The sequence below is a fragment of the Muntiacus reevesi genome, chromosome 11 (genome assembly GCF_963930625.1).
Source record: "Muntiacus reevesi chromosome 11, mMunRee1.1, whole genome shotgun sequence".
Lineage (NCBI taxonomy): Eukaryota > Metazoa > Chordata > Mammalia > Artiodactyla > Cervidae > Muntiacus > Muntiacus reevesi.
The window spans coordinates 74,700,609-74,720,473 of NC_089259.1; the positions used below are offsets into that span (position 1 = coordinate 74,700,609).

The 19,865-nt window shown below is 39.6% G+C and overlaps 1 protein-coding gene across 1 annotated transcript in view; it reads left to right on the plus strand.

Moving 5' to 3' along the window:
- The window catches only part of ITGBL1 (integrin subunit beta like 1), a 215,464-nt gene that overhangs the window by 91,495 nt on the left and 104,104 nt on the right, over positions 1-19,865 (plus strand). The window contains exons 3-6 of the mRNA XM_065902065.1: positions 1,718-1,864; positions 8,229-8,351; positions 13,218-13,358; positions 15,934-16,074. Coding sequence (XP_065758137.1) covers positions 1,718-1,864; positions 8,229-8,351; positions 13,218-13,358; positions 15,934-16,074 — 552 coding nt within the window. The remainder of the gene's footprint in view (positions 1-1,717; positions 1,865-8,228; positions 8,352-13,217; positions 13,359-15,933; positions 16,075-19,865) is intronic.

Consider the following 19,865-nt stretch of genomic DNA (forward strand, 5'->3'; position numbering starts at 1 on the left):
ACCAAAAGAGGTTTAGCCACTTTAAGAATTTGGCTCAATATGTTCATAAAAATAGACTGGATGGTTGGCAGGAGAGATCACTTATGCTTGTCAGTGATATCAAGTTGGCTGAGATTGACAGTATCGTGTGGGACCAGACAGGGATGTGAGATGATACAATCAGCTTGACAAAGTAACATGCACTGGACAAAATGAATTGCAATTAGGGTGCAGGCAAGGTGTTGTTTGTAAAACAGAATAATTAATTTGAAAAATGCAACAGGAAGAGAAACCCTTATGTGGACTGGGCCACATGCACAGGAGTTTTAAAGTCAGAGCCGATCAGAGACCCAGGCTCTGCCCGACATGCCCATATGGCATGCCTTTGAGCCATTCACTCTGACTGACCATTTGGACCTCATCATGTGGATTTTGGCTGCCGTCTCGAGTGACTGTTAGCCCCAGCTCAATGATTCTGTTCCACTGTGGCCTGTGAATTTCAGGCACTAGGACATAACACTGTCATCTTGAATAATATACAAATACTCTCTCCCTGGTGGTTCAGATGGTAAAGAAACTGCCTGCAGTGCAGGAGACCAGGGTTCGATCCCTGGGTTGGGAAGATCCCCTGGGGAAGGAAGTGACAACCCACTCCAGCATTCTTGCCTGAAGAATTCCACGGACAGAGGAGCCTGGTAGGCTACCGTCCATGGGGTCACAAAGAGTTGGACAAGACTGAGTGACTAGCACCTTCTTCTTCATTCTCCCTGCAACCCTTTCAAACTCTGCTCACCTTACAAGGCCCAGTTAAAGGTCAAAGAAGTCCAGAAAATCTTTCTCCTCTTCTGTAGGTCGTAGACTGCATCCTTCAACTTCATACAACATCCAGCAAACAGTTCTGACTGAACATAACACAATCCTCTTTGCATATTAGCCTTGACTTTGCAGTTTGTAAATCCCTTGAGGGCAAAGGCCAAGGATTGTATGTGTTTTGCACTTCTGTCTAATATGTAGTCAGTAAAAACATTAGCTGGTTTCTTCAAACAAGAACTGATAAAATTAATGACCCCAAAAATAAAAACAGCAAAATGTTGATTTGAGAGATTGAAAGGTTGAGAAACTTTTGTGAAAGTGGATGGCTATGACTCTTATCCTTTTGACTCCTGAACCAAATTTTCCCATCAAGAAACAAAAATGTATACTTATTTTTCATGTTAATCTTATCCCAAAGTGGGAAAATTATAAATATATAGTGATATATATTGAATATATCTATACAATTTTATTACATATGAAATTCAAATAAACACAAGGCAAATGTTTATCTAAGAATTTTATCTAAGATTCCTTACTTAGAGTTTGTGGTTTTATGTGTTATAAAATGCAGCTACATGGAAATGATTTTTATTGAGTTTTTGTGTCTTAAATGTGTAAGTGCCCGGTGGACTTTTTAGTGCTAAATTTTCTGATCATGTGTTTTTTAGACCTCTGGTTAATTATCTAGCCTAATGTCTCTATGAGTTAATGTTTTTAGCATGAGTTATCAAAATTAATTTTGGAAATAAAGCCCACATAGTCCATTGTATGGAGTATAAATAGTGTTACCCGCCCCTTTCCCCCACTAACTGCTGTCATATACTTGTGTTTGAATTTATTATGGTTCATCCCTGAGCCAGCATCACTCTTAAGATTCTTTGGAGAACAATCTAAGTCTAACTAGATGTTGTTAAATTCTCAGGCCATGGTAAGTGTGACTGTGGCAGATGCAAATGTGATGAAGGATGGTTTGGTGACGCTTGCCAGTACCCAACCAACTGTGACCTGACCAAGAAAAAGAGTAACCAAATGTGCAAGAATTCTCAAGACATCATCTGCTCTAATGCAGGTAAGAATTCTGTCCCCAGAGCATCCTCAAATGAAATCATCAAAGTTGGGTTCTTAATGGAAATATGTAGGCGTCGAGAAATGTTGAACCTCGGAGTGAGACTGCTTTTGAGTGTATTTTTTTTTTGAAATGAAATTCAGATAAATCAATTGGGGAAATGTCATCTTGCTGAGACTGGCAAGTCTGAGGCTCTCCAGCTGTTCCACATGCCTGCTTCAAGCAGGATATTTTCTGGAATAAAAACCCCGACAGCATTTTAAGTCAACTGTGAGTCATGTTTTCAAATGCGGGGTTAATTCTTTTTGTTTTTTGGGGGGGAGGGGTTAATTCTTTTAAAAAGGACTTGGATAAACTGAATTAATTGTTCTCTGTTACAGATCAAGGGTGCTTTGAATTCATATGTTACCATCAAACAGAACTAAACTTTTCAAATTTGATGGAGGTTTCAGATGCCCTGGATGTGAAACCCATTGAAGAAGATAGTAACAGCAAGAGTTTTATTTAACTGAAATATTTTTCTATCTTGTAGATGTCATTTAAAACTATTTTCTTAGAAATGTACAGAGGAGCTGTTAAAATTAATTACCCAAATCGTATAAAACTCAACAACTATGGTTTTGGTTTTAATGGAGTTTAGCCAATGTTACTATACTTAAATATTCTTTTGACAGTTGAGCACGTAGAAGCTCAAAGTCAGTTTATATTTTCAACCTGGTTGAACCTGGGAATGCTCCTGTCCTCACTGGAGGCTCTGATTTCACTTCTTTGGCATCTGATATGAACTGGAGTGGGTTTTAAAGTTCTCTGGGTAGTTCTTCAGCACAGTGGTCACCAGGGACCAGTTTCATGGAAAAGAATTTTCCAAGGACTAACAGTGGGATGGAAGGTTTAGGGATGATTCAAGTGCATTACATTTATTGTGCACTTTATTATAATTGCATCAGCTCCATCTCAGATCATCAGGCGTTAGATCCGGAGGTTGGGCATCCCTTCTTAAGTAGATCTGAGGGCATGAGCTCTTGCTTTGTCTGCTCCAGACCAGGGTTTGACGACACAGGAATACCTGTTCGTCAGGTATTCCCATGGTTGGTGGACTCCTTTTGCAATCAGAGCTGGGGCTTTTCCACAGTCTTGACTGAGAGGAATTGCTCTGTGTGGATTCAGTGCAGTAGGCTGTTTTGTTCATAGTAATCAGGGCTATTTCCAAGGCAAGTTGTGACTGGTGCAGCTGGGAACCATGACGGAAGTCCTGACAGTCAGGTCACTTCCTGTGTTTACTGTCACTCTCCTGGCTTCTCACCAGCACTTCCTTCTTTTCTTTCTTCTTAGTAAAATCTTTTTACTTTGGTTCACAATACCTACCCTCTAAACACACACACACACACACGCACACACACACACACACACACACACATGCAGAATCACACACACACTCACCCTCTCTCTCAACTTCATGCTTTCTAAACTTCTTTTGGTAGTAAGAAGTTTCTAAATCAATTTCAGTTTTGTTTCTTTGTAGTCTTATTTTTGGATTGATTGATTTTCAAATCTGTTTTTTTTCTTTTTAATAATACATTTAATAACTATTAAAAATTTAATGATATTTAATAATTGTTAAAAATTTAATAATGCATGTTAACCACCTAAGGATTAGTTTAGGAATCCAAAAGTGTTTCACTATTAAGGAATCTAAATGTGTGATTCACTACATCATCATCTCAGTACATCTGAAAGGAGAAAATTTACAGAATTGTTTTAGCAAATGATGAAACACGTTGGATAAGATATAAAATACATTTCTAAGATATGTTTACCTCTATTTTTTAACATGGACACACTATTTTTATGTAACCTGTCCATATTCCAGTTTTGTCAACTGACCCAACAATGCCTTTTATAGCATTGCCCCCACCTCTGTTCCAGTCTAGGGACAGTGTTACTTCTGGTTGTCATAAATCTTCAGAATCCTTTTATGTGTCTTTAGACAATTTTCACAAACAACACAATCTTTTTTATGTCTTACTCTCCTCTCAGTTTCTTAACCTTTCATGTTTACTTTGGGGATCTTGTCCTCACATGTCTTCCTTTAATGTTTACTTCTACCAGCCTAGTTCAGGACCACTGCCCACAAGTTGTGTTAGTCTGAGTCCCTTGGACAACAAGGAGATCAAACAAGTCAATGCTAAAGGAAATAAACGCTGAATATTCATTGGAAGGAATGATGCTGAAGCTGAAGCTCTAACACTTTGGCCACCTGATGGGAAGAGCTAACTTGCTGGAAAAGACCCCCATGCTGAGAAAGGTTGAAGGCAAAAGGAGAAGGGGGTGGCAGAGGATGAGATGGTTGGATGGCATCACTGACTCAATGGACTTGAGTTTGAGCAAATCCTGGGAAATAGTGAAGGACAGAGGAGCCTGGTGTGCCACAGTCCATTGGGGTTGCAAAGAGTCGGACACGACTGAGCGACTGAACTGAACTAAACTGATGGTGTTGCTAAGAGTCGGATATGACTTAGCAACAGGACAACAGCAACAGCTGAGTTGTTATTACTGATCTTCCCCCCCTCCTACCGCAGTGTGGTTTTCAGGAAGCAGCTTGGAGCAGAAAGGGAAGAGGAGCTGTATGGAGTGGGGAAGAAGACCGAAGGGCAGGGGGAGAGGGAGATGGAGCAGGGGACCAAAGGAGTCTGGAAAGCCGACTCCGCTGGGGCGCAGAATGGCAAGGCACAGCCTGCAGAGCTGAGCCGGAGCAAAGCGAGTCTCCTGCACCATCGCATCAGCGATACAGGCTGGTGTTCAAGACAGGGAGTCATCCTAGAAAGAGCCAGCTATATTAGGCAGAATGAAAAGTCAGAACTAAAATAATCTAGCATGAGACAGAAGACCAATCCTAGAGACTGAGCTAATTGGCAACCAAGAAAGAGCCACGGGATGACACAGCATGAACACAGGAGTCTGGCGCGTCTGCCGGGTCTTCCATATGCCGCTTCTCGGAGCCTCAGTTGTGAATTCCACTTGATGAGTAAGACAGGAAGGCTCTGAACTGTTGTAAACTTCCCGCGTCACCCAGGGATGGTTCAGATGCGTGGATTGCAGGGAGCCAGCCTGTGGGGGACGTCAGGGAGGAGTTGTAGAATTCAGAGCAGAGACTATGCCTTCTCATCTTCCCTGAAAACATTGATGGCATTGTAATCCTCACGACGGTACACCTCTCTCCCTAACCGTGAAGTGCTCCTGCTATTCCAACAGATGAATTCTAAAATCCTTGACCAATATTCTGGATCCCATGCTCTCTGCCTGCAGTAGACACTTTTCTCCAAACTCAAGTCAGAGTCTTCACTGTTCTTTAATTCTTCATCCTTATTCCTTAGCTCAGACTCTTTCTTCAGCATCACAAGGCTTTCCTCCATCTCCTCTTCTTGAAATTCTCTCTGTATACCAAGTGCCAACTCAAAACTTACTTCTTCACTGTGCCTTTCCTTCTTCACAGAGCCAGCCTGAGGTTCATGCTATCTTTATAGCATTTGTCACAAATCTGTTGCAAATGTCTTTGTGTCATCTGGTTTCATATATCCATTGTGTAATAAGTATCAATCATCCAGCACATTCTTCCTGATCTATGATTTACTTGGTTTTAATTTTATTCCTTTTATTATCTCCTATAGCACCTACAACTTCACCAGTGATATAATAAGCAATGAGAAAATGTAATGAATAGAGATGTGAATGGTTGAAAGAGAGCATGAATAATGTGAAAATGAAAAAGAAGGGTGATAATTAGAAAAAAAAAAAAAGAGATGAGGCAATCCCATGAATTGTAGCATTAGATTCAAAATGAACTTTTATAAATCAAAATAGTTTTCAGGGGGAAAAAAACAGGAAAATGAAATTTAATAAAAGTAAAATTCACACACGTATTCTCAAGGAAGAAAAATAACAAGCTCAGGTTCTGTGAGATCACCGTTTATTTGTAACTGTGAGAGAAAGAAGTGACCTGTGTAACAGAATCACACAGAGGGCTGGAAACCAGGAAACAGTGTGAGCCATAAATGTAAAATGTGTCTGGAGAAAATAATTGGGAATATGACTAATACACTCGAAGTCTTAATGGGAGAAGACAAAGACCCCAGCATTTTCTGGAAGCCTACAATGTGCTAGACACAATAGAGTTTTTAGAAAGATGACAGGGTGATATATTTATCACTTGTTCTTCAGAGTAGCTCTATGAAGTAGACATTATTTGCAGATAAGGAATTTGAGAGTTAGAGATAAAAATAATGACCTCAAAAGTGTATAGCTAGAGGGGATTAAGACGTAGATTTAGCTTCAGATCTTCATTAGTCCTAAATTCATGCTCCTTCTGTTTCAACACATAGAGAATTTCCAGTATTCAGTAGCTCAGTTCAGATTTCAATATCTTTAGTTCCTTTTCATCCTTTACCTCTCAAAACCAGTCACTGAGTCATCTTTTCTTTCTCCTGAAAATATCCCCATTTGTATTTTCTTTTTTCTAAACTCATGGCCATAACCCAGGTCAGCCTCTATCTTCTTTCCTGCAGACTAATGAACCAACATTCCTTCAAATCCACTTTGCCTCATTTCAGTGCATTCTCCATGTGACAACCAGAATAGCCTGGTGGAAATGAATGCCTGATCACATGACTCCCTTGTTGAAATATTTCAATGGCTTCTCATTATTCTTGGATGAAAGCTGGAGATGTTTAATGAGACCTCTTTGTTGTAGTTCAGTTGCTAAATCATGTCCGACTCCTTGCACCCCCATGGACTGCAGCACACGAGGCTCCCCTGTCCTTCACTATCTCCTGGAGTTTGCTCAAATTCATGTCCATCGAGCTGGTGATACTGTCTAACCATCTCATCCTCTGCCACCCCCTTTCTCCTTTTGCTTTCAGTCTTTCCCAGCATCACGGTCTTTTCCAATGAGTCAGCTCTTCCCACCAGGTGGCCAAAGTATTGGAGTTTCAGTATCAGTCCTTCCAATGAATACTCAGGGTTGATTTCCTTTAGGATTGACTGATTTGATCTCCTTGCAGTCCAAGGGACTCTCAAGAGTCTTCTCCAGTACCACAATTTGAAAGCATTATTCTTCAGTGCTCAGCCTTTTAGATTTCCATAAATTTCACCATTAGTTGCCTTTTATCCTTTCATGACACCCTCTGCTTTATTTTCCACTATACACCGTCTGTCTTTCCCCCTCTTATTTCCTCTTTTACTCCAGAGCTTTTGCTGTTGTTTCTTGCTGAAAGTGGCTGCTTCATCATCTCACTTCTCTTAGCTGTTATTTTCACTTGTCTTTCAGTTCTCAGTTTAAGAGCCATTCCCCAGAGACCCTTTACCACCAGGTCTCAGATGAATCCCCTTACTATGTGTTTCTGCAGCACTTCGCACTTCTCCATTTATTTTATCTCTTTGGTTTTTACTCATATAAAACTTTAAGAGGAGGTTATGGCTGAATCAATCTCCTGTTGCATTTCCAGTGTCTAGGATGATACCTAGTGAATGACAAGTCTCAGTTACTCTGTGGTGACTGATGTGATGATCAGTTAAAGATCAAAAAATAAGCATTAAAAAGGAAGCTACTCAAATGTACATTCTACTTCTCAGTATCCTTTGAATGCTGTTTTATTGTCAGTGAACTCATTCTCAGGGACTGTAGTCAAATCCTTATAAACTTGACTGGGTATGTGGAGAGTGGTAGACCAGATGGTTCTGGTGCCTCTGTTTCAGCCTGAGTCACCCTGAGGTTCTGGTGAGGTTCTAGGACTCCATGCATAAAGAAAATCCACTCCGGGCCCTTTGTCATAAGGACATGGGTATCACTTTAACACTGCAGATATGAAGTTTTTAGGAACATCTGAGTTTTTCATACATTTAAATTTGATAATGAATTCCACAAATATTTATTATTTAAATAATAAGCTCAAATATTGTGCAAAGTATTGAATAAATAACTGGTGAGGAAGATAAGCAAGGTTACTTTTCTCAGAAAGCTTAGCATTTTCTGCTTTAGTTCACTCAGACCCAGGTGTAATCAGAAGATAGTCATTCATGCATTGATTGGATGGACATTTATAATGTAACTCTGCTCTTGGGGAGTTCAGATTTACATTCATGAAACTATTAGAGGTCAATCATAATAGCTGTGTGCTATAAAATGTAACTAATGGGCTACAATAATCTCAAAAAAGAATGTCATTATCCATCTCATCATACCCACAGTAAAACCTAACTGGAGTATAAAATTGATTGGAATTGTCTTTATCCATGAAAGAGAGGTTAAAATTCATTAATTATAATTTATATGCATTTAACAAATAATTTTTGCTTTGTTTTAATGGTTTAGGTACATGTCACTGTGGCAGGTGTAAATGTGATAATTCAGATGGAAATGGACTTGTTTATGGTAAATTTTGTGAGTGTGATGACAGAGAATGCATAGATGATGAAACAGAAGAAATATGTGGAGGTATGTATATTACCTTTGCAAAAAATAATCTAAGTACTCGATTTTGTCACCTGTTTCATTGAACTTTTATCTCTGTGAGTTTATGCACTGAGTTTACTCATTTAAGCTGAACCTGTGTTTATTTGGAAAATACTTCATGTAAGGAAATTTAGACTAAGGCATTCAGAGCAGATTCATAGACCTTTGTTGTTGTTCAGTCACTCAGTTGTGTCTGACTCTTGGCAACCCCATGGACTGCAGCACGCCAGGCTTCCCTGACCTTCAGGGAGCAAACTCTCCCGGAGTTTGCTCAAACTCTTGTCCATTGAGTCCGTGATGCCATCCAACCATCTCATCCTCTGTCGTCCCCTTCTCCTCCTGCCTTCAATCTTTCCCAGCATCAGGGTCTTTTCCAATGAAAAATTGTTTATAATTTTTATCTTGCAACCATTTTATTGAAGGATTATTTACAATGTTTTGTTAGTTTCAACTGTACAGCATAGTTATTCAAATAATATATTTGTGCACATATATATTCTTTTTCAGATTCTTTTCCATTATAGGTTATTATAAGATATTGGATATAGTTCCCTATCTTGTGCAGTAGGTCCTTGTTGTTTATTTTATATATAGTAGTGTATATCTGTTAATCCTAAACTCCGAATTTATCCCTGGTATCCCCTTTGGTAACTGTGTCTGTTTTCTATGTCTGTGCATATCTTCCTGTTTTGTAAGTAAATTAATTTGTATTATTTTTTTAGATTCCACATACAAGTGATATTATGTGATATGTACAGTAGACTAGTAGTTTTTTGAGTTTTTCTCTTTAATTTTTTATTAATTATTTTTAATTGAAGTATAATTGCTTTCCAGAATTTTGTTGTTGTTTTCTAGTGCTTTTTAAATGCAGGATCAGATTGTTCCCAGAGAAGCGCCAGATCATTATGGCAACAGGCCAATTGCATTGTTCTCAGGTAGTCCTAGGTGGCCTCCATTTTCTTTGCTCAGCTTTTACTCGGCCTCTTTTCTCCACTCTCTCCATTGCATGTTTTAATTTCATTTTCTTTCCCATTTTGAACCATAACCCTGTAAATACTCTCATGTGCTACTGGGGACATTGAAGACCAGTTGGATTATTAGCCTAGAATCTATCCCTCCCCCCACGCTTAGATAACTTTTTTCATGATTGTTTCTATGGACCACCATTACTTAATCCATTTTTCTGTTGTACCGATTATTGTAGACTTGCCAATGTCAAGAGCTGCAATGAGTAATTTGTATTCATTAGGTAATTTACCAGGATCTGGAATGACTTGCCCAGGTTACATGGAATTTAAACTCCTGTCTGTCTCATGCATGGATTCCCTGATGGCTCAGTGGGTAAAGAACCTGCCTCAATGCAGGAGACACAGGTTTGATCCCTGGGTTGGGAAGATCCTCTGGAGCAGAAAATGGCAACCCACTCCAGTATTCTTGCCTGAAAAATCAGGCAGAGGAGCCTGGAAGGCTACAGCCCAAAAGTTTGCAAAGAGTTGGACACGACTGAGTGACGATGCACGCACGCAGGTACTGTCTGACGCCAAAGACTGTGCTATTGATTACTCCCCGCAGAGAGCTGCCCTGGAGTTTGGAGCTCCATGAGGAAAGTCCTTCTTACCACTTGTGCTATATTAATAGCTCCATTCTCTTCTGCTTCCCTCTCTGCAACTCTCTGCCCAGGGTTTCAATCATGACTGGCACAGGGGAGCTAAGTAAACAGCAGTGAGAATCACTTCAGTTTGGGAGCACTCTTCTTTGCTGTTATGAAACATCTTAACCTGCTTACCTCTGGCCTAATCTCTCTATCCATAAGTAATTAATTCTTTCACTGACATCTGAAGAGACTCCGTCCATGGAATCCTATCCTGCATATCAAATGGGTGACTTCAGAGGAGTATTTTCCCTGAAAAGATCAGGAGCCAGTGGGGTGGAAAGGAACCAGAAAGCCATAAAGTGTCACTAAGCTGTCCCTTGGTTTACAAAACAAACTGAGGCTTCAATTCCTGTGGTCATCCAGATGCTCTTATTTTAGGTCAGTTCGGATCTCTCTCTCTGGTGTCCTTGCTTTACCACCAACCAGGATAAAACAAACAAAGAGAAGAACCTTCATTTTTTCTGCCCAGTGACCTAAGCTCGATGCTGCTCTGACAGTTCTGCTAAAGGGCTTGTTCCAAAATGATTAGAAATTAGATAAAGCTACCCACACATGTGGTGTGTTTGTCTTCCTGGTATTTCATTTGCAGTTATCACAGATCAAAACAGAGGAAGGGAGCATGTGTGGAACCAGTGTTTTCTGATGCACACCACCAAAGCAAAGTCTATTTGCGTGTGTAAATATAAACAGTGACCTGGAAAGAACAGGAAATGTTTAACGCTCAACCTTTCCACTCTTTATTTCTGTTGGTTTGAGGCTAAAGCAATTTCATGGTGCAAACTCTCTGACCACAGACAACCAGCACTGCCATAAAATCCTCTGGTGATGACATTGAGTAGGATTCTGGATTTTTCCATGTGTCATTCACATGAAAACAGTCTTGAGAGGTGATTCTACTGCCCAATAGGGCAGCAATTCAAAAAGAGATTTTCTTGCTCCATCAGTTTGCACAAAGCAAAGAATGATGTTCATTGTCTGGACTGTGTATTGTCCTAAGGCTTATATTTTATCTCAGTTATCCAGCTATGTCTTATTACAGTATTTTCACTTGAATTATGAAGATATCTGCTTAATTTCCCTATCTGCATATGGTAAAGCTTTACATGATTTATTCTAATAATCCTGTTCATCTCTATCTCAATGATTTTTTAGTATTACCTTATCAGTACTGAATTTTATAAACATACAAAGAATTTGGGGGTGATGAATGAAGATTTATGATCAGTTGTTAATCTCATGGTAAGCCTTACATGAGATTAACAAACTGCTGCATGTTACATAAATTTCTTACAATGACAGAGGAGATAAATTTTGAAGATTTCTGAAATTATACTACTTTAAGTATAATCTACTTAAAGGAAATTCTACTTTAAGAAGTTAATCAAGTCTTAAAAAAGCACTGACTCCCAGGAAAAGCTTTTAGTAAACAGTTGTCTTGTTTTCTTCCAGTATAACCCTCAGGTTCCTGAGGTTTGTGATATAACACTGGCTTGTGATATTTTTGTGTGCATACATGTAGAGATAGTGAATAAAATATATAGCTTTTATATTTTACTGCTGATGAAATCATTTGATAGTCTTTATGTCAGTTTAAGTGAAAAAGCTAAAATTTGCTGTAGAAATGATCCTTGTCTATTAGCTTGTGTGCTTAGTTCTCACTCGTGTCCCACTCTTTGCAACTTCGTGGACTGTAGCCCGCCAGGCTCCTCTGTCTATGGGAATCTCCAGGCAAGAATACTGGAGTGGGTAGTCACTCCCTTCTCCAGGGAATCTTCCTAACCCAGGAAGCAAGCCCTGGTCTCCTGCATTGCAGCTGGCTTCTTTACCATCTGAGCCTCCAGGGAAGCCCCATCTCCAGCTTAAGAAGAGGTTTTCTGTAGATACTTCAGTTGTAGCTCATTTAGACAGAAAGCATGACATTATACATTGGGTCCTTGTCTCTTTGGTATTTCACTCTAGCACTTTCTCTTCATCTCTGACTCTCTCTGTCTCTCATATATCTGCATGAAGGAAGTCTCATCTGAGAGGCAAAAATAGCATGGGACTAGCATATTTTATTATATTTTTCCCTTCAAATGTGCATGTTCTGGGCCCTACTGAAACTCCTGCTGTTGGCCAGAAATGCCATAGTGTTTAGAAAGAAAAATAGCCTTGCTATTAGTTTCCTATGGACTCTCTGGGATGACGGCTGATGTAGAAGAGAAAGGCAAGAGCAAAGACTTTAGCCATAGACTGATAAAGCATACATTCCTGTAAAGCAGAAAGATTAGACTAAAAAACCAAAATGGTGCTGTTTTTCATCATAGGTGCAAGAACACACGTTCATGGCTGTTGTCATAACTACAGAAAAAAAGAGGATATAAAAGGAGGTTTGGGGCGAAAAAGACTTGTCATCTTTGGGGAATTTTTAGGGTTGCTGGACATGGGCACAGAAAGCAATGAGGTGACATCACTACAGATTGGATGGACATAAGTATGAGCAAGCAGAGTAACAGTTTATGGAAGGGTGGGAACTGCAATGATGTGGGGGCAGCTGGACCCAAAACAATGGGCTGCGCTTACCTAGCATTTGTATCCTCTTGACAGATAGGAAGGGGATTGGACTTTAATACCAAGGGTCCATGCTATTTTATTTGTAGTTAATATTTTAAGTAACTACTAAAAGCTGATTTGGCTGAAACCCTCTGCCACGTGGTAAAACACAATAGCTTGTCAGATATGTTGAAGGAAAAGATGAAATATTTCCTCTGGTTAAAGAAATGGCTCAGTCATTAATACTGTGCACCCAAAGAAGTATGCACCATTGGTTTCTCATGGTTGATTTAAAATAACTCAAGAAATGCTCTCAGAGTGAATGCTTATATACATTTGAGTTTGACGTACACATTTGTGATCGGAGGCCTGGGAGACTTTGTCTTTCATGCAGTTTCTTGAACATTCTTTCATTTTCATCAGCCATCTGGCTAGGACAAATCCGAGGACACCTTGACTTGCTTTCTGTGTGTGATGATGTAGATATGGGCACACCTATGATGTCTCGGTGGCAAACTACATAATTTGATTATTTTAAGCAAGAACTGTGGAGCGGGTTGATTATTTCCAAAGGCAGAAGTGATCACCAAGAGGTAGAAAGTTAATTCTGCTTTTGAAAGTTGCTTTTTTTCCTCACTGTATAAAATTCATTTTGGGTAAAGGCCACGGAAAGTGTTACTGTGGAAACTGTTACTGCCAGGCTGGTTGGCATGGAGATAAATGCGAATTCCAGTGTGACATCACCCCCTGGGAGAGCAAGCGAAGATGCACATCTCCAGATGGCAAAGTCTGCAGTAACAGAGGTGTGTCTTTCATGCTCATTCCTACATAATTGGGGAAAAAAGAGAGCTCTTAATTATTACCCCACCTTCTCTGTGTATTTCCTTCCGTGTGGAAGTCATCTTTTATAGGGTTTGACTTTGATGTAAATCAACACTTCCTATACCAACAAGCGTCCCTTTCTTATTTTTTTACTGGGCAGGAGGCAGAAAGATAAGAAAGTTGCTGTCATACTTTCGGCTTCACTGAACAAAGAGTTAACTCAGGGACTGTAATTTCTTTGGCAGCCCTCCAGAAATGACATGGCACAGCGAAAAGGCGATTCTTGTAGATACTTCTGTTAAATGTCTCTTGACTCACAGAACCAGCTACAACAGGAACGTCTAATTATTCAGAGAGCGTTCCAGAAAAAAACTTGTCTTGTCTTAATTGAGTCAATCAAAGGCTTGGTTACAACACCGAATTGTCATGGAATCATTTAACTTTGATACACAATAACAAAAATGTGATAGTGAATAAAATATAGCCATGTGAAATTGAGATTGACCTTAGGCAGGAATTTAAAAAATATGTTAGTATTGCTATCATGTAATTTAAAGTGAGTTAACTAAGTGTTGATATCAAATCGACTAGTAATAAATGCTTGGAAGAAAATTCTTGAAAATACATGTTCTTTTTCCCTTTGTCAGCTGAGCTGGTAGATAAATAGCCATGTTGGACTTCTCTGACTACTTGAAGTTATCTGTAAGTGGTCAGTTTCCTTTTATAAAAAAGTTAAAATCTAGAAAGCTGAAAAATTATTTTTTTGCATTTCTGTAAACGAATGACACATTTTAATAGGTAATGCTTACATGGAAAGCCTGAACACACCACCAGTTTTATCTTTTTAAAGGCTGACATGGAAAAGTAGAATATGCCCACTTTCTATGCATAGAGAAAGGAAAGCAAAAGGCCTGAACTTGGGACAAAAATTATAAAGAAAAGTCCTCTCTTTAGTTTATGCAGAGTAGGTCTGATTATTTATCATACTAACTCACTTATATTTTCATTTATTATATAAGCTATGCAGGAACCATTGCTTCATGAATGCCTTATTGATGGATATTTAGATCACTAATGGTTTTTCAATGACATGATACCACCATATTTAATGTTCCTATACATGTACTTTTCAGTTCTTTTCCTTTTCTTTACAAAATACCTTAATTGAAGTGAGCTGTTTTATAGGTAACATACATCTAAAGAGTCTATATTGTGAAACTGCCATCCAGAAAGTTGTACATTTTATAATCTGTCCCTGCACCAACTCTTAATCCTAAAACAATCTTTTTTATTTCTGTCTATCTGATGTCTGAAATAATTCTAACTCACTGTTATTTGAAGTTCTCTTAACCCTTAATCATTATAGGTTGAGTGGTGAGCATTTTTACATTTATCTATCATCATTATTTCTCTCTACAAAACTTCTAATTAGTGTCCTTTGTCTATTTTTCTGTAGGCATATTTGTCCTTAGATAATTCATTCATAAGAATGGCTTATGTGTGTGAAAGTAGCTTTGTCTTTTAAATACATATGATTACTTGTTTCAGCTGTTTTTATCTTTTAGTTCATTTTTGGTGTCTTGCCCCCAGTCAGAATTTTAGATTTTTATGTCATTAATTCTTTTATTTTTTCTTTAAATAATTTGCTTTGAAGATTTTGAATAAAGATGAATTTTATTTTATATTTTATGGTTTTGTACTCTTAAATCTTTAGTCTAGTTGGAATTGACTTTGATGGAAGAGGTAAGAAAGGGGTTTAACTTTGTTCCTTTCACAAATGATCAGCTGGTTGCCCTAAAGATGATTATTAATATTTCACACAAAGTTAATATGGTTTACAACTTAACACTTCTCCATATACATCTCCAAAAAGCCAGAGTTCTATCTGTCCGCCTATGCCAGTGTCCTTATAACCTGGGCTCGTCGGATCCAGCCATGCCGGCTTCTTAGTCTCCCTGGATATGCTCCTTCTGCTCCAGTGGGTCAGGTCTACTTAGGACCCCATGTCTGTCCCCACCTTCCTTTGCTCATTCTTGCTTTCTTGACCTCTCTTGAATTGTTCTACCTCCAAACCTCCTAAAACATTTCCCCTTCTCTCTTCTTATCCAGAACATCTATCTTAATTACTTCTGCTCACATTGACTTCCACTTTCCCAACTCTTAGAGTGTTTATGTCCTAGTTTACAAAACATTAGTGCTTCACATGCTAGTTTTTTTTTTTATTAGCTTTTTTTTTGGTCGAATAAATTGTAAGCCTCTTGAGAGCAAGGGTGATATTTTATGTTAATTGTGTTGGTGTTATCTTTGAGTTCTACCAGCACAGTGCTCCTGATACACCCTGCAACCCCATAGAAGTGTCCGCATGGATAATAACTTTTGTTTATGAAGGATCTCTACGGTCCACTCTGGATGGTGTTTTCCTCTATAGAATATATTTCCTGAACACGTAGATTTTCCAAATATAAAGTGAACAACAGAAGAAAGAGCAACGTGTAAGATGCTTTTTTTCATGACTTTTCTTCATTCGACCCATACAAAATTGCTGTTCCCCTCTAGGGATTTGTGTGTGTGGGGAGTGTTCCTGCCACGATGTGGACCCCACTGGAGACTGGGGGGACGTTCACGGGGACACCTGCGAGTGTGACGAGAGGGACTGCCGAGCGGTCTACGACAGATATTCTGACGACTTCTGTTCTGGTGAGTGCTTTCCTAGCGCCTGTTTTTATTTTTTTATGATTATTCTTTTCAAAAAAGATTTATTTCTTTTATTTGACTGTGTTGGGTCTTAGTTGTGGCCTGTAGGATCTAGTTCCCTGATTGGGGCTCAAACCTGGGCACCCAGCACTGGGAACTCGGAGTGTTCGCCACTGGACCAGCAGGGAGGTCCCTGATTCCTGTTTTTAAATAAGAAAATGTTCCTTTCCCTCTTTTCAAGATTTATTCTGCTTCTCCCAGAAACCGTGAAAGAACTGAATGTGCCTTCTGAAGAATTTGAGACCCATAGGACTCCTAATATCAATCTGAAAAACCTTTAGAGAATTCGCCACATTGGGCAAAGATTTGAGATGAAAACACTCCCACTCTCTGAAAAGCAGTCTAGTCTTTCACCAAAAAGAACTACTACCTCCGTATATCTAATACTCAGCAGTGAGAACACAAAGCTAGCAGACCTGACCACGAGCAGAAGAGGTACCATTAAGGCGACTGTTATTAACACGGTACAAAGCTAAAGACAATATGGTTCTCATAGGTAGCTTGTTGCATTGCTTCTTTGGTATAATTTATATACTAAAAGTTGTTCTGCATTACGTCTACAATTGAATATCAATTAGTGGATTCAAAAATTCTGTTATGGACCAGCTACTATTTGCCAGCATCTGTGCTGCATCTTCGTCACTGGTTCCAGCAATGAAGGAGACAAACATAATCCTTGACTTGGAGCTGGTAATCTAAATGCAAGGCGCTTCCTTGGTAGCTCAGCTGGTAAAGAATCCGCCTGCAATACAGGAGACCCTGGTTCCATTCCTGGATTGGGAAGATCCCCTGGAGAAGGGATAGGCTACCCAAACCAGTATTCTTGGGTTTCCCTGGTCACTCAGTCTGTAAAGAATCCGCCTGCAATGCAGGAGACCTGAGTTTGATCCCTGGGTTTGGGAAGATCCCCTGTTGAAGGTCATGGCAACCCACTCCAATATTCTTGCCTGGAGAATCCCCACGGACAGAGGAGCCTGGCGGGCTCCAGTCCATGGGGTCGCAAAGGGTCGGACATGACTGAGCGACTAAGCATACACAATCTAAATGAAAAGGGAAAAAAATGCACGCTGCCAGAATTTCTAATAGTGCAAAGGAGAACAATAAGCAGTCAGATCTATCTTAAAAAATGTCACTCAGCAAAAATGAAGTAATAGATTTTATTACATGGGACAATCCAGGAGGCCTAGACATGTCTTCATGCTTGATTGCTTGGTTGGTATAAGGAAATAGATAGGAAACTCTGTCTCCAGAAAGTTTGCCAGCAAAGGCAGATAAAAGAGCTGCCCTATTTACTTATGATGATGGAACTGCAAAGATTCCTCTGGCCTGGCCAAGGGGAGCTGGCCGCTGTAGCTTCCCCTGCAGAAGATTCACCCTGTTCTGATGATCCTCTGGGCTTGGGAGAATTTCCTGAATGGACTCACAGAGGTGATGGGGTCGTAGGCTGTGATTTGAACAATAGGACATCAGGCTGTGATGGTGATTTATTATTCCTTTATTAAGTGAGCTGAATGTGGCCAGTTCTCCACAGTCTGCCTCCCACACCTAACGTGAGAAATTTAAGCAAGAAGAAACTCATTAACCGAGATCCTGCCCTGAGAGACACCTGTCAAGTTCGCTCACACACCTCATTCCATGTTATGTTCGCACTAACTCAGACAGGGATACATTATTATCTACGTGTAAGAGGGAACGTTCAAAGAAATTAGCGACTTGACAAAGTTCACACCGCCCTTAGGTGTCACCTGAAAACAACTTTAGCTGAAGTGCTCTTGTCATTTAATCTCCAAATGATGCACAGAAGATGCTTCAGTTTTACTTTATTTCAGTAAGGAAGAGATGTCCTTTGGGTGCTCAAAATTCTTATAAAACTAAGCTTCTCTGAACATTGTTTTGATCTGGGGTGGGCATCAATCTCTGGAGTGTTTCTTCATGCTTATGAAATCTTTAGAATTCTATATACAATGCTTGGTAAATTACTAGTCTGCACAATTTTCCCAATTGCCCAGAGTTGCACCATGAGAAGGGAGCCATGCAATTGACTCTTGAGTGTGGTGGTACCTTAGTGATATGAGATAGAAGTACCCCCAAGGATGTGGATATTCTCTAGTGTTTTATGCAAGGCTGGAGTATAATAAGACTTAGATAAAATGAAGCTTTATTTGTAGCTCCCATTCCAGCCACCCCGAGCGTGTTGAGCTTATTTAAGTCGAATAGAAATCTCCCATTGGATTATAGTTGGCTCGTTTAATTGACCTTCTTATTTTATTTATTCATTTCCACTCTTTCCATTCATCTATTCAATAATGCACTTAAATGTAAATATTTTGTGCCTGATCTATCATGGGTACAGGAGATGTGATACAAATTTTAAAATATGATCCCTGCTTCCAAATAAGTAAGTTGTATTTATTTCTACTTTCACTGCTAAAGTGTATTTGTCATTTCTTTCACTCCTGTTCGTTGATACATGAATTCATCCATATGCAAATATGACTCACATACCCACAAAGATACACACGCATATACATGCCTCAAAGAGGATACTATAGACAAATTTTGATTGTGACTGAAACGACAAGGGCATGACCAGCCATCCTGAAGTATATCAGCTGCTCTGGTATTCCAGTTCTATGAACTGCTCCCCTGAACTGACTTTCTGATTCTGAAATAACTCCTTTCTTCCTGATAACTGCTTCAGTCTGATCGATTTCACCAAATTCCCAAATAGGAAAATATACGCTGCAGTGTGACTTTCCACTTTTTCAGCTTATTCCTGCCTAGCAAAATGATGAAAATATAAGGTTAGTCCTGGCCTAGAATTCCCTTAGTTTGGAAAGTAGACTCATTTGGTAGAACCATGTTATGGGAGGAAATTTGTCTTTGTGGATTACCAAAGAGTTAAGGGAAGAACTGCGAGGAAATGGTTACATACATACATTCAGTTTATGTTGTCTTGAAAGGGAAAAATAATATATCAAGTGGATTTTTTTAAAAAATGACAAGTGCTAGTTAGATCAAATTCATTTCCCCCAACTTTTTCTCTCTGTGGTCTTCATACTTCTTTGTGAAAAGCAACTTGTAAATATCAGATTCCAATTCATGATCATTTTTTTATCATTTTCAAGGAGAGAAATAGCCTCTGTGGAAGGAGAACATTCTGGAATGGATGGAACTACGTATGTCCTGGATTGATGTTTCTGAGGTTAGATAGCTTAACGCAAAAGAGTGCAATGATCACCAAAAAAAAGCAAAAAAGCTTTGGTGTCAGCAACCTCTTCTATAATTTCTTGAGAGCCTTTAAAGCTCAGTGTTTTGTTTTTTTAAGTAAGTTTTGCTGTTTTTTTTTTTAAAAGAATATTTTTGGCTGTCCTGGGCCTTTGTTGCTGGGCGGGCTGAGCGGGGACGACTCTCGCTTTGCGGTGAGTGGGCTTGTCGTCGGGACGTCTTCTCTTCTTACAGAGCGCAGGCTCTAGGGCGCACAGACATCAGTAGTGGTGGTGCATGGCCTCGGTGATTGCAGCTCTGAACTCGAGGATGCGTGGGCTCAGTAGTTGTGGTCCCCAGGCTCTGGAGCACAGGTTCAGTCGTTGTGGTGCTTGGGCTTAGTCGCTCCAGAACTTATGGGTCTTCCTGGACCAGGTATCAAACACGTGCCTCCTGCATTGGGAGGTGGGTTCTTCACCAATGAGCCATTACTGACAGCCCCTAAAATTCGGCGTTGCCATGATGCT